This window comes from Ischnura elegans, chromosome 7, assembly GCF_921293095.1.
Source record: "Ischnura elegans chromosome 7, ioIscEleg1.1, whole genome shotgun sequence".
NCBI lineage: Eukaryota > Metazoa > Arthropoda > Insecta > Odonata > Coenagrionidae > Ischnura > Ischnura elegans.
In genome coordinates, this window is record NC_060252.1 from 112743629 (window position 1) to 112767462 (window position 23834).

Here is a 23834-nt window from a genome sequence, read left to right on the forward strand (position 1 = left end):
GTTCTTGGTTACTGGCTGCACGGCCAAATGCAATGACATTAAGTAAAAGTAAGACCTCGGAATGCATGCACAAATCCACAGCAGTCTATATTATTTGTTAATTACGAGTGCTATAAACATGTAGTGCATTGCATGACATATCCTCACTGTCTTTCTCGTGAATTTCCTTCTTCTTAACAAAGACACTTGGCTTCTTTTATTTCACATTCAAGTTGAAATTTACATGTATGATGCTTATATTTAGATTGTATGCAATGGAAAAACTTACAATGGTAATGCATACCATGATTTAGAGTGGAAAAGCTGTTTGCGGAATTGAGAGAATGGCAATGTACTTTCCATTCCTAGTTCTTTTTATGATATTTTCTTATCAGAGGTTTAGAAAATGGAACCTTTAATTTCAAAAACAATTATTCTAATTAAGTAATATTAATCCTTACACAAATTTTGATTGCCCAGATGAATACCTTGCACAAACTTGTATCAAGTTTATGAATTTTTCACGCACTGAATGCAATGAAAACATCCGCAATCAACCTTCCACATGAAATCAGAACAGCTAAGGGGTTTTATCAATTGCAATTGTGGCCACACTCAATGTGATGGATTTGGTGATTAAATTGGCATTTTAACACTTTGATATGCACTCTGTGGGAGAGATAAACATTGGATATTTGAGCCTCTACCCGTGGTGATCGTCAAACAGTCATCCATTAAGAATCACTCAGGTAATGCATGGACGCTTGTCTAATTGCCCTGTAGATAAAGTGACACCATCACCAAATATGTAGAAGGTAAGAGTAAGTAAAAAAAAGAATTCTTTTTGCATGTCTTCAATGAAAGAAAATTAATTTTATATGTATTTTATTTGTATGAATAAAGAAATATTACCAGTATGAGAGAGTAGGGAAAATGGGCTGTAAAGTTGAGCCAAGAGCTTTCATTATTTATGCGATCGTTACTTGGATGGGGTCTAGAATCTTGGCACGGCTGTTTTTGCATTAGACCATCTTGGTGAGGGCAACTTTGGCGTGAGACATATTGCAGCACATTCTAAAGAAAATCATCACTGATAAAGATCAGATTGTACTAATGGAATAATGACATCAAACATTGAAATACCTTTGAAAGTTGAGTCAAGAGGTCTTACTTTTAAGCTTTTAGGTAGCAGTCATGGGAAAAATTGATAAAGTCTATGTTTGTATAGGTTTTAGGTGGCAGCAGTTTCAATGATAATCCACATGATTACCATTATAATGGCTATAAATTTTGAATTTGAGGACTTCTTACACAGGCTCATACAAGTAACTAAAGTAAAAGGCAAGACACCACAATTTGGGGAGTCCTGTGGTCCAAACAAGAACACTAACTTCTACATTTCATCACATTTTTTTAAAATTCCCCCGCCCAAAAGTATTTGTTGCCCTTAATTATTTCTCAAAGGTACCTGTTTCTTGTGCCTGTAATGTAGGTTTAACCATGAGTTTAATGAATTATCTCCTCTAATTTTGGTTATAAAGCTCAAAAAAATATTTCCTGATCAATGCTGACATTTTACCTAAATAAAATTATTAAAAGACATAATTTTATTGTGTATGATCGGAAAAAACTGAAAACCAACATAGCATTATGTCGGAAAGAAAAAGTTAAAAACTGTGCACCCACTTTTGTGCCGAGAAGGCCAGTGCCACGACATCCCACTCCCAAGGTGAATAGAGCCTTCCCACGCCGAGTTGGCCTGTGCCAAGACAACCATGCCAAAACGGCTGTGCCGAGATGGCCACGCCAAGGTTTTCTCAGAAGAGGCATCGGTCCATCCCATTGAAGCTTGATATATGTTGCAACTTATAGCTCATTCTAATAGGTTTTAAAAAATATCTGCTGCATGGTAATGAGTGTAGAGCAATCTATTTATGTGTTCTCAATATTTAGCAATAGAGTATTTTCACTTGCAAGAGCAAAATGTAATTTTTATAGAATTAATTTTTCATCAATAAGGCCATTCAAAGTCTATTGCTATCTTGAAATGGAAAATTGTAAAAAAAAGAAGATTCACTTCTAATGAAAATTGTTTGCATTTCCGCTTTTCACGCACTAAGAATAAGAACAGGTAAAGTATGACAGACTTAAATTGGTTCAGCAGAAAAAACTATTACTATACTATAGTCTCGTTGAATAAAAATCAGAAGCTTCACTCTTTAATATTCTGCTCTTCCCTTTACATTATAAAGGAAATCAAAAGAAAAAGTGAGAGTAAATACATACTTAATGGATTCATCATTCACACAGAAAATTTTACAATTAGAAATTTTTTGCAAGCAAAAATTAGGGTCCTATAAAGCCTCGTTATTATTTTGCATTTTTGCCATGCCTCTCAAAAGCCAGACACTTTAAGTCAGAAATGGTGTTTCACTTTCCTTTCAGTGGGATTCAATTGTAACTAAGCGCATTGCATTTGAATAATATATTTTAGTATGCTTTCAAACTTATCACTTTTTCACGGTACCTACCAGAGAAATTTTTAATCATGATCACCATTTCTAAGAACTTCAAGGATACATCATTTTCTCTTTTTACCATTAATTATATGGCTCTAAGCTTTCTCCTATTGTGCAAAATAAAAAAAAACTATTTTCTATTATTTTTATCCGATGTTACTTTAAGAAGATAAGTGAAGTTTGAACCCAAAAGGATAAGAGAAGAATCTTATTCTTTCAGAGAGAGGCAAGAGGGAGGCTCAAGGGAATAGCTTGCCTTTGCAAAATGTCTTCCGGTGGTTTCAGGAGCAGTTCCCTAACCAGAGCCGAAGGAAAGGTGCCTGCCCATTCGCCACAGTTTGCTGGCTGTTTTTTATCATCCCGCCAAATATCACCCTTTGTATATAACCTCCAAATAACTTTTTCATCCCCAAATTACTTAACACTTTGTTGACTTGTTTACAGCCCAGACGGCACAGAATCCTCCGTATCTAATTCGTATGCAGATAGTATCCATTGACTACCGCTCCGTCGCTTTTCGTCAATGGATACTATCTGCATACGAATTAGATACAGAGGATTCTGTGCCGTTTGGGAGTGGCAAAGCTGAAGAGAAATCTGAGACAATATGAAAAGACAAAATGATTCCAGTGCATTAAAAAAAAATCTCCTGCTTGTAAGCTTAAATATCCATTTGATTTTTCCAAGAAAGCAGGGCAAAATGACATTTTTCATAAATGTCCATGTGTTGCACAATACGTGTTGTGTTGAGGTGTTTTGGAGGCTTGGGAGTATGAATGCCCTAGACTCCTAAATCAACAAAAAGCACATGCTAAGATGACCATCTGTGGCAATAATGGGCATACATTGGGCTGTTGATATCATTCTTTCCCAGACGGCACAGAATCCTCCGTATCTACAGTGAAACCTCAATTTTACATTCCCCCATTATACATTTTCCCTGATTTTGCACCATTTTTATCAGGTCCCAAACAATACCGCCATTAAATAATGATACTCTATTTTACAATATCCTCAATTTTGCACTTTTTGTAAGTGGACCATTCAAAAGTGTAAAATAGAGGTTTCACTGTACTTCGTATGCAGATAATATCCATTGACTACCGCTCCGTTGCTTTTTGTCAATGGATACTATCTGCATACGAATTAGGTACGGAGGATTCTGTGCCGTCTGGGTTAGTATCAAGCTATTGAAAACTTTCAAGTCTCGGTGAATGACCAAGACAGGATAAGGAGGGGAGGAAAATCAGTAGAGGATGATTCAAAACATTTTGAAAATTTTCAGTGATAGTCAAATGACTTAAGAGATGTGTCATTGTAATTTTATGGTCATTATTTTACACATGCTCACATCCTTTATATGGATTTAATGCAAATTGGCTGCAATACCTTCTTAGATTTTGTTATCTTCGCCACTGCCTATTTAGTTAAATGGTGGAGGGCATGAAGTACTGGCTTTTAGAAACTGTTTCACTACATTAATGGGGCAAAAATCCATGTAAGAAGTAGTAAGTTTGGAGAGAGAATATATACACATTGGTAATTATTTACTTGTACAAAGTATATAAAATAAACCCTCACTGGTTTCTGAATGACCACTCAACCGCACACTATTCCTTATGGCTTTTATCATAACATTTTCAGTTGTTCCAATCATATCTGCCAAGGCCATAGCCTGAAATAAAATTTTAGAGGGGGTTCATTTGGTGAGAGGGTAAATTTTTGGGGGAGTACTTTTCAAGGAGATAACCATTTTTCTCCCAAACTTTTTGAGGGGTTTGAACCCTGTAACCCCCTGCTCAATATGATCTGAAACCCATGTATGCATTTGTGAAATATTTTATTCCTGACTGACAAAACCACAGTGGAAAACATAATTTTTCATTTAAACAAAATTTTCTTTCGAAAAAAATCTTTCCAAATCATCCCAAAAATAGGCCATTCTGTAATCAGAAAATATGGTACAAGAGATGAGATTTACAGTCATAATCTTCTAATTGAAATGATATTCCCAATTGCAAATTGAAATAAAATTTCCCATTTGAAAATAGATTTCCCAAGAGAATATGAAACTTTAAAACTACAAAAGACATACTTACATACATTTCCTCATCATCAGTGGCGCCGACTCCATGGGGCCTGAGGGGGCTCGAGCCCCCCCAAAAATTCGTTACAGATGTGAGGAAAAAATGTGTAAGGCTTGTCGATTTTCCCCGGAGTGTCCAGATATTGAGATTCAAGTGATCAGGGTTCTCATGTTGATCATATGACTCTTCTAAAATCCTTAAAAAACTTCAAATTCACTACTTATAAAATTTACCGGGGCAAGGCCCCCGGTTTGGGCCCCCTCAATATTTTTTGTAAGTAGGCACCCCTGCTCATCATCAACCATGTCTCCATAACACTAAATTACATTCTAGAGAACTGTTTGAAAAAGTTTGGCATCAAAATTTCTCAATATGGACCTTTTCCTGAGATAAAATTAATATATCGATACAAGGTTTCTAATTCCTTTAAGTTGGCTTCATTTTTACGCATCCATATGTACAATTATGTTTTAACCGACTATTCAAAAATTGGGACAACACTCCATACCTAACTCCCCTCTCACACCAACTATGTTTAATGTTTCACTCCTAATTGAATTTTTTTGGGTGCATGGGCTGACTTATCAGCATGGTCTCCAGCCACTTTAATACATACTTGCAGTCCAAGCCCTTGCAGCTCTGCACTGCCGTAATGACTCAGTTTTTATCTTTTCATGATGATTTGAATAAAAATTGTAGCAAAACAATTAGCAACACTGAATCTATCTATTCTTCACGGTAAAGAAAGTAGTGACCTGAAAATTCAGAAGGATTTGGACTGAAAGTGTTTGTGGCATCATTTAGCCATGTTTCATGTTAGACATTATTTCTATAAGCTGTGTATTTGCTCTTGTGCCTCTTTCATTTTAAACAGGTAACTTGATTTTAGATTGAGGTTTACAATTGATAGATGTTAAAATCAAAGCTAATAATTCAAAGAAAAGCAATGATACTGTCACCGCTTAGTCATGTTAAATTTTAGGCAACCTCCCTGGATCATTCCATCGAAATAAACGTCAAGAGATGATAAAAGTACACAACTTAAAATCTGATAGGTTACCAAAGGATAAGTTTCCTGGTCCTAAAGACGTTGAATATTCTATCTACATATCTGCAATGCTAAACTTTCATCCCAATATTTTCAAGAAAATGTGTAACATCTGGCTTCAGCTGAAGTGCTACATCTATGATTGAATGTAAATGTAAAACTTTTTCTGATAACCGAAGATGTTAGTTACCAAAAAATATGGAGAGTAAAGTGTTGGCAAAAATTAATTTGGATTTTGTGCTGATAATTCCCCCGATTTTAAACTACCAATTTCATGCGTGGAGCTTGCTGATGTACCTTAGCAATAACGCAAATTTTGAAATGAAGTGTTCTTGAGATTTAGGGAAATAGATGACGCCACTCTTCAGGGTACCATTAAATTTTCAAATTTAAATTCCAAAAACTACTTAATACACCAAAGCAATTAACTAAGTTTGTGTGAGGGAAGCCTTACAAAAACAACTTGAATAGGTAGCCAATTTTTGCGATGCCATTTCATATACATATTTCTTTAGTGACGAAAGACTTTCTTGAGCCATGAAAAGGATGAATGAAATCATGTCACAAAAAAGGTACCCAGGTGTTTTTCTTAACCCTTTCATTGCGTAAAATTTTCTCAGAGTTGTTTCACATTGGCGGAGAATTTTTTTTCACTGCATTCACTTTATTTTTCGAAAATATGTAAACAATTTCAATACAAAAAAGATTTTTATATTCATTTCACTATTTATTAAACAATTTGTTAATGGCATCACAGTGATGCCATCCGCACCCATGTGAAACAATGCTCCGGATATTTATGCAACCCGTTACACAAACATTAGGTGACGACGGGCAACTAATCTTTGCGTAGCAACTAAGAAGCTTAAAATAATTTCTGAAATGATGGCGGAATTGAATTATAAAAGAAGATAAATATATTCTCAGTTATCATCCACTTTCCATGCATCATATTTTGGGCAAATAAAAGTTTTTGAAGTTTTTTTTTCACATTTATAAATTTTTAAATTTACCAGTAACTTAGATTTGCATGCAAACATATGAAAGTTATTTTATCTTTTTGACATTTTTTTTTGCGTTAATGCTATAAAAACTAACTAATAATTGTGGAATTCTTTGAAAAAAGGCTTCAAACACAGCCCTGGAGCTTCTGCACATCATATATCATCAGAGCCACTTTTTAGTCGTTCTTAGAACGTGAGGAGTATTATTTTTCTGTTTGTCCTTAGAGTTTCAGAGGTGTGTCTTTTTTGAGTAACTCAATAGATATTTCAAGAGATTATTATAATTTTCCATGCGTAAACTCAGCAGTGTTGCCACATAAGGGGGGGTAATGGGTTACAACCCCCAATGAGGCGCCAAAAACGGGTAAGATGGCCCCCGCACCCTCCGGAAGGGCCCTAAAATCTCCTGCAAAAACCCCTCATTTCAAAATCGGGGCTTCGCGACTGTATAAACTGTGTCCACAGAGATGAAATCTATCGATTAATTTTCGCACGACTTTATTTGCATGTCCCCTGCCTCAAACATCAGGATCCTTCGCCCCACTGTAAATTATAGCATCTTGCACGACGCCATTAGGCCCTGAAAGCATATATAATGTTATGCCGTGTTTGTGGCGCCAAAGCAACATGGACTCATGAAGCAGAGTTCTTTACCCGGATAGTAAATTTATTTCATTCTTTGAGTGAATAAATTCAAAAGGGGTCGAATTTTATGCAAGGGGTCTCTTGGTATCGGATCATCTACTCCAGGGTCCTTGCCAAAATGCATGCAACGAAAAATTAGTTGAAATCGGTCTCGGGAAAATGTGGTGTGAAGACAAGAAACATCGAAGTTATTTTCCTTCATTTTCCAATAATCTGGAATGGATGGCCATCTTGTAATACTTAATGCAATCATACATTAGGTATACCAGATTAAAAATATCCCCCATTCCCCACATGTAATATCCCTATGCTCGGTCTTTTCTAATTATAATAGCTCTATTTGGTTGAAGTAAAATATGTAAATTGCTTCAAAGTTAAAAAAAAAACCCTTCGCGGAGAAGACTCAATGCAGTGTTCCATGCATAAACTTGAGTAAATTGTGCCAGAGGTAGTTTTATTGCGAGGAGATATTCTAAGCCTAGATCACCAAAGGCTGATACATAAACGGTCCTTGGGGTTTGAAAATAGGAATAAAATTAAAAATAAAGGTTTCTCCCATATTCCACGTAAGTGGCTAAATATATGTAAAATACTGAAATTTCCAAAAGAAAAAGGCTATACGGTAATATTATAAAAAAATAAAATCTCTGTAGGGGAGTGAAAATGCACGCAATCGAAAGATGTCCGAAGTAGAGACTGTACTAATGGCGAGAGTCGAAAAAACTGAGCAGGAATAGCTCACCTTCTCCACCACATGCACATAACAGAATACTTTGCATTTGCATGCATTTCTCATAAGAATGGCAAAAATACTTCTAACAATTGAGATAATAGGAGACACAGAGTGACTTGTAGTCTATTCCGCGGTGACATAAAACGACTCTTTTTTTTTTTTTTTGAGCCCCGAAATTTGATCATTTTTTCCCCAAAGATTTCCCCAATTCTAATTTCTCATTCAAAATGAAATAAATATAAAAGTTTTCCTAGAACCTTCAATATTTCCCGTGAATAACGAAGTGGTGGACGTAATTATTCGAGCCTAGTAACTTTAACAAACTCAAACGAAATAAATAAGAAAAAGTCGAATTTCTTTTTCCGAAACCAATATAATCAAACCCCTATTGATAGGATCGTTCAGAAAATGAGTTGCAAATATGTTATGGAAGAATGTTATGAGTTAAAACGGCATTATGTAAATATTAAGTTTAAAAAATAATAAAAAGAGAAACATATTATTCAACTGTGTTTAGCTTGTGTATTGTGACCGTATTTTGATATACGAAAATATTTTTCGTCGGTGAGATGAAAGGAAGATTATGACTAAATATTGTTTACAAAAATTTTAATACGACTAAAACGGGGATAATAACCTTCAAATATGGCAACATTTAGTACAAATATTCAGAAGAGTAAAGAAAATATCACATTTTAATTTTTTTGTAATGGCGAAAAATCTTACAAATTAAAAAGTACTCCATAAATGTAAAAAAATGTACTAAAAAAATATAAACTTTTTTTCAAAAACGGAAGGCATATCAAGGTAGCCTAATCCAATGTGCGTGCGGGAAACCATCTTGAGAGTAGAAAGAACAGAGCGGAGGAGCGTAGGGAGCGATTGAAGGACATAGGCCGCCATGGCATCAATGTGATGCCACCCGCCCGTTGGCAGGACCTATGCTGGGCATCAATGCTATGCCATCCGCACTCAAAGGGTTAAGCCGAGAAATACCTATTTTCAAAACTTAGATCATTAACGTAGCTGAATATTAATATGAATGGCAAGTGTAACACCAATTTTGGAGACACATTCTTATTGCAGTAAGAGTTATAACATTCCCCACCAGGAAAGTGTACGTGACATAGATTGGAATGATTGCAATCTGATCTTGGTTGGCATTGTGTTCGGGATTTGGCATATTTGAATTTATTTCTCTGACAACAGGACTAGCACACACAAAGTGAGTTGTCAGTATGAAAAATTCTAAGTGCAACAAATTATTTCACACATTTCCGACCACTCAGAATCAATCGCTCACAATGAAGGCAGTCTGAATAATTCTTATCAGTGTCAGCCATACCGCTCCCCATGCAGAATTCATGCAAGGAAGAAAAATTTCAAAGTCATGATCTTCTGAATGAATCTCTCCTTGTACCCTTTCTTCAATGGACTCAACCTATGAGGTCAGATGCAAACAAAGCGATCAAAAAGTAAGCCCCTTGCATCACTACTAACAAGAGGGAGACCTCAGAACTCTTACTGCAATCAACACAACAATTTGGACAAGCTTAAATCTTCCAACCAAATTATCACTTTCAATTACAAAATAAAATGAGTCTATCTCTCTCCCAAATGTATTTATTTTGTTGATTAAGTTGAAATTTACATTGCACTATGTAATAGAAAATAAACATGAATACAGGCAGCTATTGCAAATCTATTTCCTACATGAAATTTATGGATGTAGAGGAATTACCAATTAGATCCAGTGATTCATTAAAAAGGCACAGGAGGTTTCTACAGCAATTTTTCCTTATGGCATGTGTTTGTCATTTTCTCTTTCTCTTTGGCATTATTTAGCTGTAGGTGATATTCTCAAATAAAATTATACATAATTTAGCTTGTAAAGGCATTCTGAAACTGATATGACCAGCTAAGAAAAATCATTGTCTTCTTCTATAAAACACCAAGACTTCTTTCTATCTTATTGCTGAACTGTGCTGCAAATATATAATTGAGAAAAATAAAATTCCTGAAACATGTACAGTTAAAAATCATAATAAAATAATTTAATAGTTTAAGTAATCACATATCTTAGTTCTTCATGTAAATGTATACATATTTTGTGAATGGTATAAATAATGGCTTTAGTGTTTTTGTAATTGAGAAGTATATTTACACTGTAAATTGCTGTCGAAGCAATAAGGGCCTCTGAGATTCCTATCAAAGCTCTTAACATGCATTTAAACTTTATCGAAATATGGGTGTTTAGAAATGAATTTATTACCTAAGAAGAAGAAACTAGATAAATAAGTATGTACTTAAATTTTTTTACAATCCAAAGAGCCAAAAAGATACATTCTACATATATTAATCTCTTCAAGTCATAAACTACGCATTGCAATAAGTTACACATTGCATTTATGTGTAATATTTTCACTTCTCAAAAATTAGTCCAAATGATGAAAGTATGTATCGCAAACTAGCTAGTACCATATCACTGTAAATGGGTAATTCAACAATACTTGGCTCCTACCTTCTTTCGAATATCAGTATATTTCATCAATTCGAAAAAATATAACCACAAATATTTCACTTTTAAGTTCAAATAAGATTAATTAATTCCTTTGTATTAGATTTGGAGAATGTTTTTTTCTCTACCTGTAGTCTTTTTCTTTAAAGTCTTAATTTTCAGGCTTAATAATTCAGGCTTTTCATTGTAAAAGTATGCCTATCATTCCTCCAAACAAACTTCAGAGGGAGTACATAAATAAATATATATATATATAAATACGGTGACAAATATACCTTGGTACTGATAGTACGTCAAAATTTCATCTTTAGAGTTTAGATGCTTCACAATTACATGTATATTTGGCACTGCGTCATATAAAATAATTTCTCTACATTTACTTAGTCAAATAAAGAAAAAAAAATCTTTGCTGCTAATATTGTTGGACCTCAGAGAGTATTTCTTCTCTATCATAAAAATTACTAATACAAAGGAATGATGTGTGAAAAGATTACCTACTGAGACAGTACCTTGAAATACATAATAAGTACAACCTTCCAACATATTCTGGAAAATGAATGCAGTTAAAAGTGAAATCATGTTTTGCATCTATCTTTTCTGCTGAAGACATTGGAATATTGTGTCAATACATATATGTATGTATAATGTTATGAATACCTCTTTTTTGTATTATGAATGACAGCATGTACTCATATGTTTGATGAAATTTCAGCCGCCAGAGATATATCAGAGACATTAGGGGACCCGTCAAGACAATACCTGCCAGCCCTTCCTGGAAGTTCGACTCCGAGGCCATTCCAGCCTGGTGGCTCTGGTGGTTCCTCTAGCGGCCCCTCGTCCTCGAGGCCAGGAGGGGGGGGCTCCCCCTTCCCCTCCCGACCTCCCCCTCCGTTTCCCCCCTCCTCCACCCCATCACGACCCTCGTCTTCAGGGGGCAGCAGTGGCGGTGGTGGTGGTGGTGGTTCTAGTAGTGGTGGGGGTGGCTCTAGCGGAGGAGGAAGCAACTTGTCCCCGTCTCACTCAGATGGCGACGACTCTCACCTCCACCCCCCCCACATCCACGCCCTGGACGTCACGTGCGCCAAGGACCAGATGGACATCAGGATTGAGTTCGACCGGGAGTTTGACGGCACAATTTACTCCAAGGTGATCCCCCCATCCCATTCAAAACCATAGTAACACTTCCATCCATCCCTAGCAGCATTCGGTCATTCCTTGGGCAGAACCGCATATAAATTTAGATTGGGGAGAGAAATTTCCACATTGCAGTTTCTATTCACTCCTAAAAGAATAAAATATATCACAATATTCAGTGATTCCCTTGCCAGAGATCATCATCACTGGTCAACAATCCTAGGATTGGTTTGTAGCAGCTCTCCACTCAGTTCTCCTATCAAGCAATCTTTTCACACCTACGTCTTCTCTTTCACATCCTTCTTTACTTGTTCCATATATTATGCTTGAGGTCTTCCTTTTCTGATCTTGCCTTCCACTTGTCCCTTGAAGATTGTCTTCATCAGGCCATCACATTTTCAAGATGTGGCCTATAAGGTTGTTCCGTCTTCTTATTAAGGTTTTCATGAGGCTTCTCTTCTCTCCTACCCTTCTTAGGACTTCCTCGTTACTAACTCAGTCGATCCTTTTGATCTTCATCATTCTTCTGTAGCACCACATTTCAAAGGCCTCTATCCTTGCTTTCTCCGCTGCGGTCATTGTCCATGCCTCACTTCCGTATAGGGGCACACTCCAAATGTAGGTTTTCATAAATTGTTTCTTTACTCCCCTATTTAAGTTTCCCGCTGTGAGCAGGTCTTTCTTTTGGTGGAATGCTCTGTTCGCCTGGGCTATTCTGCTGATAATTTCTTTCTTGCTTCTCCCATCACTAGTTATCTTGCTTCCCAAATAACCAAATTCATTCACCTCCATCAGTTTTTGCTTCCTAGATTCAGATATAAATTTTGAGAGGGCAGGGGAATTTCCATAGACAAAAATGCAGTGGGGCAATGGCCACATTGATCTTGACCCACCAGGTCGATTAACTTCTTTGAGGTTGAGCACTTTTGAGCCCAGACTAAGGTGGAATGGTTGACCATTCATATTTGAGCTGTGTTGCTCTTGTCTGCTGCCTGCAAATGGCAAACATGACATAATGGATCAAAAAAGGTGTGGACTATAGCCCCAGACAAAGACCCCTCAAACCTTTCAATCAATGAAACATTCACGATGCCAAAATAATTCAATATCATCCCAAAAACTGTTAGATAAAGTGAATGCTAATTGCTGTTGAAAAAACCTTGCAACTGAAAGGCTGATTGTCGTGATATCATTATGTGTCATCACTTGAGCAGGGACTTAGGGGGGAGGAATGATGGAGGTGTGGATATGGTGCTGACAGTGCTTTTAAATTTTCTGTAAGTATTGAAGTAATGAAAATGGCAGAGTTTTTTCACAACAATTACTAGCAATTATAAATTATTATGAAGTTCTTCTCTGGAGCATGAATTTATAAGACCCCATTCCTTTGCTGTATATCTCATGGTGCTACATGGAGAAATTATTGAGAAAATAGCGTTCAAAGTGGAGCTATCATTTTTTTAAGCATCAAAAACCTTAGCTTTTCCATAGAACACCTGACAAATTTTTTTTCATGTACACGTAATATTGAGGAAATGTATATGTAAATAAATTTCCTTTCATTTCCAGTTTATTTCAGTACAATATATTGTGTAGTTACTGAGGTACAGGGGCACAGCTAGGAATTAAGGCTGGGGGAGGGGGGGTTTAGATGCAACTAATACCGGGGTGTGTGGGGGCGTGGAATACCCAGCGGTAGGTGCGAGATTAATAAATTGCGGAATTTTAAGAATGCACGGTTCAAAATGGTGAGATTTTTACGGCTTTATGAGGGATATTTTGTTAATTCTTACACTATTCTTTTAGTAATATCAATCCAAATAAGTACATAAAATGGATTAAACTTAAACATTTATCTGAGCTCTGGGGGGGTTTAACCCCCATAATCCCCCCTCACTGCGCCACTGCTGAGATACATTTCAAACTCAGGATTCTCTTCAAGGCCAGTAGATTGGTACATGGCTGCAGGGAGCAGCTATCTGTCAGCTATTGAAGATGACTGAACTAGAGGGAAATTCAGTGAATCATCCATTAATGATGCTAAGTAGCAAAGTGTTGCAGCCTCAGCAAAAATCTTTTTCCCCTCAGATGTGGGTATTTCCCCTGTTTAACATATTTCATCTTGAGCTATATCACCAGTCTCTCATTCAGGGACCACAAAATATACAATTATTGAATCATTCTATACCTCCATGGAGTGAGGGAGGAATTTTTATCTAATTTAACGTTTAGCTAACTTCAAGAGTTATCCATTGTCATGTGAGTGTTGGAGTTGGATATTGTTTCCCGTGGTGGAGGTGGGGTGAAGTCCTAACGGAAGGTCATGGGTTCGAGTCCTGCCAGGGTAGGTTGCCCCCATTCAGGGCACGGATGTTCTTGTACATTTAATTGTTTAATGTTATGAAAACCTAGATGCAAAAGGCCAAACAGTGCTGTTTTTGGAGGTATGAAAATAAATAAAATAAAAAATAAAGTAGTTTCAAAAACATTTCTGCCATCAATTGTGCCTCGCCATTGTACCTTTAATGATGTCTACTTTCTACTTTGATATACATGCAGGGCTTTTACACCGACTCTAACTGTCGCCATGTGTCTGCTGGAAGTGGCCAAATTGTGTACCAGTTCTCGCTGTACTTGAATCAGTGTGGCACAAGATTTGTGGATGCTTTTGCCACAAATGAGGGCAGAGCCTACTTGGAAAGCACCCTCGTGTTGCAAAATGAACCAGGCATCCAGGAGGTAAGGTCAATTTTCATCATCACAATGGTCAATGCACTTATCATAAACTTCTGGTTGCATAACAACAGGGGCAGATTGAGGTCGTTGCTTTGGGGTTCCTTACTTTCACAATACCGGTTTGCTCTTGTGCCCACAAGTTCCAGATCTGTAACTTTGATTCCATATAAGTATGTTCCTGATCATGAATTTAAATTCCTTACATGTTCCGTGTCTGATCTGGCCCTTTTCAGATCTGATATTATTTGGAAACAGGAGAGAAAATTGAAATATTCTAATTTGCACCATTACAAGATGAAAATGCAATACATTCTTCATTCTTCAGGTGTGGGACACGGTTCGAAATGTCCAGTGCTTGTGGGAAGGAAACATCAGGCAGCAGCTGAAGACAGGGGTCAGTGTGGATGGACTGGATGAACAAGTGGTGACATTCTCTGGGGACACAGCTTCGGCACAACTTGATGTTAGGGTAAGACATTCAATCAATATCCTAAAACTATTTGGCTTTTCATAATATGTATGTAAATGCATAATATATAAATCTGAGTGATTGCATTGAACTAATCACCAACATATTACAACTGAACATCTAATATGCATGTTATTTACTTAATCAAAGCTATCATAAGCAATCTATTCTTATTTTTTTTTAGAAAAATGTAGGTTAAATATGTCAAGATGAGAAATCCATTTAGTCATTTTATAAATTTTCTGCACGTTCACGGATATAAAGGAAAGAAAAAGCATGCTGATGTGTTCAGAAGATAATCATTCTGTAAGGGGTTTTATTTACGCTTTTCCTAACACTTTTACCACACTTTTGGGTGTCATATTTTTGTGGACTTGTCCTCAATTTTATTTCTAAGTTGGCAGTCCACCAAGTATTTTTAATGGCAAAAAAATGGAATCATTCATACCGTGCTCATCAATCCAATTTCAATAAAAAATAATTGGTAAGAAGCCTCTTTGTGAGAGAAGATCATGAAGATATTGGTTAATAGCACAGTGAATTCAGGAGAACCAATTTCCAACCAGCCGTCAGCTTAGGAGAGTGATATGACACCCAAAAGTTGACCACTCAAAAAAAGGACTTAATTTCAGGTGGGGAAATTTGGCGAGGGCAGTGGGGCGAGTGCAACGGCAGGCGGCCTCGTTCAAATTGGAACAGACATGTCTCTGGTGGTGACCATTGACGGAGATCCGGGCTTTGATGTCCATGTTCGTGAATGCATTGCCAAGCCTGCAGGGGGTGTTAATGAAGGTATGGAGGAGGATATTAACTACTACTGGGCATCTGGCTGTAACCTCACTTGGCCCATTCTTCTCAAAAGGGATTGGATAAAATTATGACGCCGTGTTACACACTGAACATTTCAGTTCTATAATAGACACCTATCTGGAATAGAATCAAAACCATTTTATCAAATTAACAACACCTAAGTTCATTTATACTTTAATTTAATAAGGAAAATTAAAAAATTAATTTGCAATTTACCTACCCATGATTAGAAGTACACTACCACTTTTTCATTTAATAATATAACAACATATGTAATTAGTAAAATAGGGACAATTTACTGTGTTTTAATAGAAATTAATTAAACGCACATATGTGTATTAATTTTTTGTGATAAAGTAATGGATGAAATGCTCTAATTTTACATATTTACATGTCTTTATCTATTTTTTGGTAATTTCTTTTATCATTAAAACATGGCTAGATGTCTTTTGGCTCTCTTGTTATTTCTACAGAGTGAGGACTGTAAAATCACTCCAAAAGTCATTTATTTTATTGACCTCAAATTCAACAAGAATTTTTAGCTCAAGTGAATGAATGGGTATGATATGGTATATGGAGGATGCGATCAACATCCATGGTCGGTCAGTTTTGCCATGACAGAAGGGTATGGAAAGGAATTTCCCAGGGAAACCCATGGTGTTGGTTAGGATATGTGCCAAGATGACCACGACTTGACATCCCATCGAATGGCTGCAGTGCTGTGCAATAAGTGCATTCCACAAAGCACTTATTGCACACACAAAGCACAGGTCTTTGATAAATCTGTCACCGCCAGTATTTGAACCCAAGCCTACAGGATCGGAAGCCCATAGGCTTAAGCCACCACACCAACCCAATTGAACGGTTTTAGTTTGTCAGAGGTATATGAGAATGGAAAGAAGCAGGCCACCTCTAGCTGGACAAGGAAGTAGCTCCCAGACACCTTGAGGAAATCTTCTGCTAGTAAAACTGATCCTCTTAGTAAAGTTTGACAAAATATTTCCCCAGAAGAAAATATGAAGCATGCAGTGGTGCCGACTCCATGGAGTCTTAGGGGGCCAGAGCCCCCTCAAAAATTCGTTATAGGTGTGAGGAAAAAATGTGTCAGGCTTGTTGATTTTCCCCGGAGTATCCAGATATCGAGATTCGAGTTATCAGGGTTCTTAATGTTGGTCATATGACTCTTCTAAAATGCTTGAAAAACTTAAAACTCACCACTTATAAGATTTCCCAGGGCAAGATCCCAATATGGACCCCCCAATATTTTTTGTAAGTCGGCGACCCTGGAAGCATGTGTAGCCTTTAGAGGATTGGGAGTGACTAATTTCACACACATTTTTTGAGGATTGATGAGTAGCATTGATAAAAGCATTCAAATTTTTCAAGGTTTCCCGACCACCTCAGAGAGTGACTTCTTGCGGCTCACCGATGAACGAGGTTGTCCTCTTAAAACCAAGATTTTCGGGGCATTCCAGAAGAAGCGAGGAGGGGTGGGCATAGGCGGCCAAGAGTCAACCCTGTACGCCTTCGCACACTTCCAGGTGAGACCCAATTGCAATTGAGACTAAATGCTTAGAGAATATTTTCCGTGTTTGTAATATTTCTAACCCTGCTGCATGAACGGCGGTGAAATATACAAGAATTGCTATGAGAAAAAATTCCACTGGACCAGGAATTGAACCACGGACCTTTGGCTTTATGAGCCACTGCGTAGACCACTATGCTATCCAGGTTCTTTAACTCCCATGGCAATTATACCAAGGCTCATGGTAATAGGTGTAAGTTTTACTAAAATGCATTGCCATCTTTGATGGACCGCGAGGGCCTAACACCATGAGCCTCGGTATAATTGCCATGGGAATTAAAGAACCTGGATAGGGTAGTGGTCTGCGTAGTGGCCTGGAAAGCCTAAGGTCCGTGGTTCGATTCCCAGTCCAGAGGAATTTTTTCTCATGGCAATTCTTGAATATTTTCTGTACCAGATTTTGATTAGGTTCAATTAATCCCTATTAATGAGAAAATATATTTTATCTTGAGTCGCAAATGAGTCATCTTCGCAAAGAAATCAGACTACATGTATCACAAAAATGATACAATTATGGCAGTTTAAAATTACTAGCATACATCTGACAGTTAAATATTTTGTTTATTTTCAGGCTTTCAAATTCCCTGACCGCAACGACGTCACAATTGAATGCGATGTCGAGCTTTGCAAGAGTGGATGTGATTTCTGTCCTAACATTGATCAGGTATGTAGAAACTACTGTATGCTGGCATTGAAAATATAGCAAATTTTGCTGGGGCATTGATCAGAAGCATAAAATAAAGCAAATAAGTCTCTCGGGTCAGCCGGAGGCCGCAGAGGGAACGCAAGGAAGGGAATTAAGGAATTATGTAACTACCAATTTCCGGTCTTTTCCATAACTCCTCTTTATTCGCGTTCAGATACAACCATTCCGCAAGTCGTCCCCAAACCAACTCCCAGCGTCGTGTCTTCTTCCCACCAATGCATCTGCCAGCTTGCAGTTCCCAGCTTTTCCTCACTGGATGCAGGGAGGGGTGGGAGGAAGGCATTATGTATCTGCTGGCTCTACAGCTAACCATGGTGGGAGGGTGGGAATGCAAGTCAGCGTGACACTTACACAAAGAAAGCTGCATATGACATGTAAAAAATGTGATTAATCCTTTTACCACTGACAATGAGAAAAAATGAGGGGAACATGTCGATATAATTTCAACAACTATTATTATAGTATTCTACCGATTAAGGTAGGTTTCCATGGAGTATTCGAGAAGCGATCTGGGAGCCTCCCTTTCCTTCCAGCACTGCCTTCTTTAATTCACTGTAAGGCCTACTCTCTTTCAATCTATCCAAAAATCCTATTCTTTTCCTTCCCCTCCCTCGTTTCCCTAACATTCTGCTGATTAAAAATTGGAATGAAAAATAAATAAATTAATAAGCATATAGTCAGTCTGGGTATATGAATTGTATGTAGTGGATAAAACACAAATTTAATTCAAAAGCAGAAAGATCATGAAAATGAAGAAGAAGGGAGTTCATCCTCTGCACAATGTAGCAATAAGAATGTACTGGGCGGAGACAAATTTCGTCATGAAATTTTAACTGTGGATAGATGCTGCCAGTAGGAACCAAGATTAGGTACTCATCGCATGTAAAGACCAAAAACACACCATTTTTAACCCTTTTGCTGCTTCAATAGATTTTTCATCGGTTCCATTATTTTGCCTATTATCCAGAAAAAAATGAATTGAATCATTCATTTGACGTCGCTGAATGTCGCCGCACGAATGGACGTAGTTCCGCTAGAATTTCGAGCAGATGACAGCACCTACGACCGAAGGAAGGGTTTTTCGAAAACGTAGATATTTACCCGCATGTCGTGTTGAAAGGAAAAGTTTTTTGAAAGTCGTGGAATATCCCCGCATGTCGCAGGCAATAACCATAATGTTTTTTGCGGGTATTCCCGCTTGTAGCAGCGAAAGGGTTAAACAACAGAAACTTTGAGGCAAGTGCTCCAATTGGTGACAAATTTGCCCCTTTGCTGAATGCTCAGGACAACTTATGACTTTGAATGCTTTCCCTGCCAGAGATTGCAATGTATCCAATGCATTTTGCGACTCACACGGCAAACTCACAGCCAATCAGAATGCTTGCCTCAAAGTTTCCTTAGTTTAAAAATAGTGCATTTTCGACAGAGACATCAATAGTTATTTTAGCTCCTTCTGGCATCAGCTATCCACAGTTAAAATTTCGTGACACAATTTGTTTCCACCCTGTACATATTCATACATGCATTTTCAAGCTATAGATACATTATTAATAATTACATATGAATACAGGGAGATAGAGAGATAAGAATTGGTGTTTGAAGCTTAAAGTTTTTTGTCGCAGAACTTATCATTTAAAATTAAAAAAAGATATAATTGCAGACTAACTTACCATTTCAAGGTTTTACTGATAAGAGAATGAAATACCATAGAGGGATCAGATTGGTGTGGTGGCTTGAGTGCTGGCTTTCCACCCAGGGAGTCCAGGTTCAAATTCCAGCACAGCCTGATATTTTTCAGGCTCAGTCCAACCCCAGAACGAGTGCTTTGAAAAAGGCATTTCAAGTACAGTAGTTCATCCACCAGAGGGGATGTTATGTCACAGTCCCCATACGGCTCTTCTCGTTAAGAGCAGGCTAATTTCAATGCACTGCCTCCCCCCTCCATTCCTTCCCTCTCAGTGCAAATGTTCTCAGCTCTCGGACACCTCCTCCTAAACCACACTATACATACATGCTAGGAAATTTCAATTTCATTAATGTTCCAAAATATACTCTTCTGATAGCACTTCATCAATTGGCAATAAAATGAATTGGGCAATTTATACCATATTATCGGGATACTGTATTTTAAAATCAGAATTTCTACATTGTGATGCTGCCGGAAGCACTGCAAATTTTTTAAATCACAAATGGATGTGTTATGAGGACAAAACTGATATAACGTTCAATGTAGCCTAAGATTCATGATAAAAATAAAATGTAGGCATGTTACTATACTACTTTTTGAGCTATGTGCTATGCATCAAATGACTGATGTCATTAATAAAATCAAATAAGTCACATAAAAAAATCCTCATCTCATAGAGCTTGAAAATACATTTGTTTAAAAAAAAATATAAGCATTGAACTGTCCACATTCTGTGTTTACATACTGCGCTACATTTATTTCAAATCTAAAATCAACATATGAAACCTTGGAAAGCAAAATATTCTTTCATAGAAATAAATGAAAAGGATTTGTTTCGAGTTTTTTCAGTAGAGACAGAAACTCCACAAGATTACCGTATATATCTGAATATAGTCCCCCCTTTTTTTCCAAAAATGCTTGGGGTAAAAGTAAAGGGGGGACTATATTCAAACATTATTTTTAAACTTTTCCTGAAACTGAAACCTCAAAATTAGGAGAAATACGGTATATTATTCTTTACAGTAACATGTTATCCTTCTGTGCCTACAATGAATGTGTATTAAGGGTACCTATAACCTGTAAACAGAGGAAAACATAGCAATGAAACAAAAAGTTGACCCATGAGTTAAATTCAGAGGGATAACTTTATTATGTAAGTACATATGTAAAAAAAGTGGATTTTTAAACTAATCTTTAAATATTTTTTTTAGAATACTGTTGGCTTCTCTGTGAGAAGCAAGAGAGAAGCTAATGTGACACGAAAAGGAGATAATTTGCAGCAAGATGCAATAGAATCAGTGCGAATGGCACGACACATGCGAGTCGTAACTCCCGAGGAGCTCTCGCTCATGAGCGGATCCTCGACACTCTTTGACGAAGGTGAGTTTGCCCCACATTACAAACAAAAATGGGCTCAGGATGATTCCACATATCTGTCTCAATTGGAACAATTACAAACGTAACAGTTTTTCCAGGCTTTCATGCAGGTACTACTTTTCAGCAAAAATCTTAGCTGTACATGATTTTAACCAGAAACCAATACAATTTTCACCAATGGAATACATGAGACAGCTGATAAAAAAATTGAAAGATTAAAATGGTTCATAGCTTGAATGAATGTTTGGTAAAATGCGTTCACAGTGCATGCAAGAGTGAACAAAACACACTCACATAGACCAGTCTCAAATATTCCCTTGCTCAAGGAATGAATGATGAACTATTCTCATCAAAGGAAAGGTTTAAACTCAAAGATATTTTCAATGAGTGATTATTATTGCATCTTCTTCAGAGCATTGGACTTTCAAAATGCTCGACAAAATAAGACTTGTCTGTTCCCCACAATAAGAAGGAGCGACCAGTGATGTTAAATTCATTGGCGCTGTAGTGCTGACCTTTTTCATAAAGGCTTAAATTTGACCTTTGACATCCTCATAAATGAGTATTTAAAATTCAATTTTAACATGCACAATTAATACAGAAACGATGGAGTAAAAGCCTCAATTAAAGGATTCAGACTACTTTGCTGAAGAAACTGTGTCAAATATTGTCTTTACTTATGATTTTGGTCATCCTGATCATGGATTACCTTCACAGACTATTAAATGGTGTTACTTTCAGGCCTTCCTCTCCCTGCCGAGTCAGCTATCTGCATGTCACATTGGGGTTTTGCCACAGCGTCCATACTTCTCCTCTCAGCTCTCCTGGCGGCATGTGTTTTAAGCATAGTTCTCTACGTCAAGAGCTGGAAGCAGCCACCACACATTCTCAAAGCCCAGGCATTGCCTTACATTCCTGGCATAGTGAGCCATCGCTGATGTTTTCTTTGCAATCATATCAGAGGGACTGATTAGCAATGCCATTGTTCATTAGATAAATTTGGTGTTATATGAAAAATTATTCATCAAAGAATGTCAAACACGACTTATTTATGAAGTTGCTCAAAATAATGACTCGCTGGAGTATCACTTACCACTGTACATAAAAAGTGATTGTAGATGAAAATGGGGAACATTATTCTGTTTCGCTAAAGATTCATGAATTAACATCCTCATGATATTTCACCAAATTTTTATTCAGACTCATGTTCATTAGCCTCTAATTTTTTTTAATTGAAATAACTTTTTGCTCAAGCGTTATATTAATGGCGAATGCACTTGTCACATCTCAGATTAGGGACTTCATGCAGATCGAGTAATTAAGATCTGCTTTGAATGATGCAGAATGAAATGATGCTGATTTTCATCCATGAGTAAATAAAATAAATGAAATAAGATGTAGTGCAGTACTGGGATGATTACAATCCAAGGGAAGCCAAAAAGAAATGTTTTCTCACAGCCTTTCATTTCTAAAAGTGATGTTTGTGAAAGCATTTGTTGCATCACTCCTTGACCTCAACTAAAGAATTATTGGCAACGAATAAGTCTCCTAGCGGAGGTGCACCATCGTCCTCAAATATCCTGCTCATGTATTTGTAAAATAAATTTTTCCAAGTACTTGTACCTTGCTTTCATTTCACACATCCTTTTTATGCAAAAACACAAAAAAATTTCCAGTCTCAGAGAAATGCTGCAGAAATGTGTTAGGTAAGCAGCACAAAATTAGTAAAACACCTTACAAATGCCACAGTTTTGGTGAACACGAAGACAATAACTAAAAATCTTCTCCAATTGGCCACTTCCCCTCAGTGTTCAGCTACAGAGCAGGTAAATACAGAGAGGAGAGAGGATGCTAAAAGTGGTAATCATTTGATTAGCAGTTCAATACCTCCACTGTGCAAGCACTCAACAATCGCCCAACGAATGAAATACGCTCATCCAGGAGTCCAACAATACGCAATAGCCAGAGTATAAATGCTCACCTCCGAAGTTTGGAGAATTGGAGGTGAGCCTTCATGCTCTGGCTACTACCGAGTCATGGCCACCTATAATGGTGGCCATGTACCGAGTGCATTCGTATTGCTGGGCTCCTATAGATGAGTGGAGTTGATTCGGTGGGTGATTGTTGAGCGCTTGTGTATTGGAGGTATATACCTATCGATGTCGATTTGGCCATGTTCTAAACAAGTAAATTGTGGTTGCTAAGGAGTAAACAATCAATTACAATATACATGTTGGCATTGCTTTATGTCAGATTGCAAGAATTTTTAACTGTTGGTGATAACGGTCGCTCTATGTAGTATCACATGCAACAGAAGTGGCACCAGGCCAAGCATTAGCCGAGGTGAGGGGCAGGACTATCCCCCAATTTGCTTGCTATTTACCTTGTGTGCGGAGGATAAGGTGCGTAAGCACCATGCACCCTAACCCATGTTAGAGATGAGGGTTGAGGTGGAAGCACTGATTTTTCAATCTGTGAGATTTGTCGATGATTAAACATTGAATAGCAAGATCAAGTGAAAGGATTTCAAACACTTTTTATGCGTAAGGTAAGCAATTCGAGGAACATGATGATGTGAAGGTTAATTGCAAGACCTAAGTTGCGCGGTTTTACAGTGCATTGTGATATTTAAATGTGAGACACAAGAGAAAAGTAGGTGGCGGCAAATTTGAGGTAGTCAACTATTTCGGTAGTATGTGAAAGGAAATACGTCGCAGCAATAAGGTCATCAGGAAGAGTGTTCTATTAGGAATTAGAATCTTACAGTGGGAAAATCTAGGTATCTAAGGAAGAGAGA

General features: G+C 37.3%; 1 protein-coding gene across 4 annotated transcripts in view; it reads left to right on the plus strand.

Annotated features, from left to right (window-relative positions):
- Positions 1 to 22657, plus strand: part of LOC124162590 — a 153306-nt gene extending 130649 nt beyond the window's left edge. For 3 of the 4 annotated variants that reach the window (XM_046539172.1, XM_046539173.1, XM_046539170.1), the window contains exons 4-12: positions 2719 to 2814; positions 11246 to 11679; positions 14227 to 14406; positions 14729 to 14872; positions 15505 to 15664; positions 17069 to 17223; positions 17839 to 17931; positions 20872 to 21040; positions 21779 to 22657. In XM_046539172.1, coding sequence (XP_046395128.1) covers positions 2719 to 2814; positions 11246 to 11679; positions 14227 to 14406; positions 14729 to 14872; positions 15505 to 15664; positions 17069 to 17223; positions 17839 to 17931; positions 20872 to 21040; positions 21779 to 21975 — 1628 coding nt within the window. In that variant the 3' untranslated portion in view covers positions 21976 to 22657. The remainder of the gene's footprint in view (positions 1 to 2718; positions 2815 to 11245; positions 11680 to 14226; positions 14407 to 14728; positions 14873 to 15504; positions 15665 to 17068; positions 17224 to 17838; positions 17932 to 20871; positions 21041 to 21778) is intronic. The other variant, XM_046539171.1, reaches the window with a different exon arrangement.
- The last annotated feature ends 1177 nt before the right edge of the window (positions 22658 to 23834 follow it).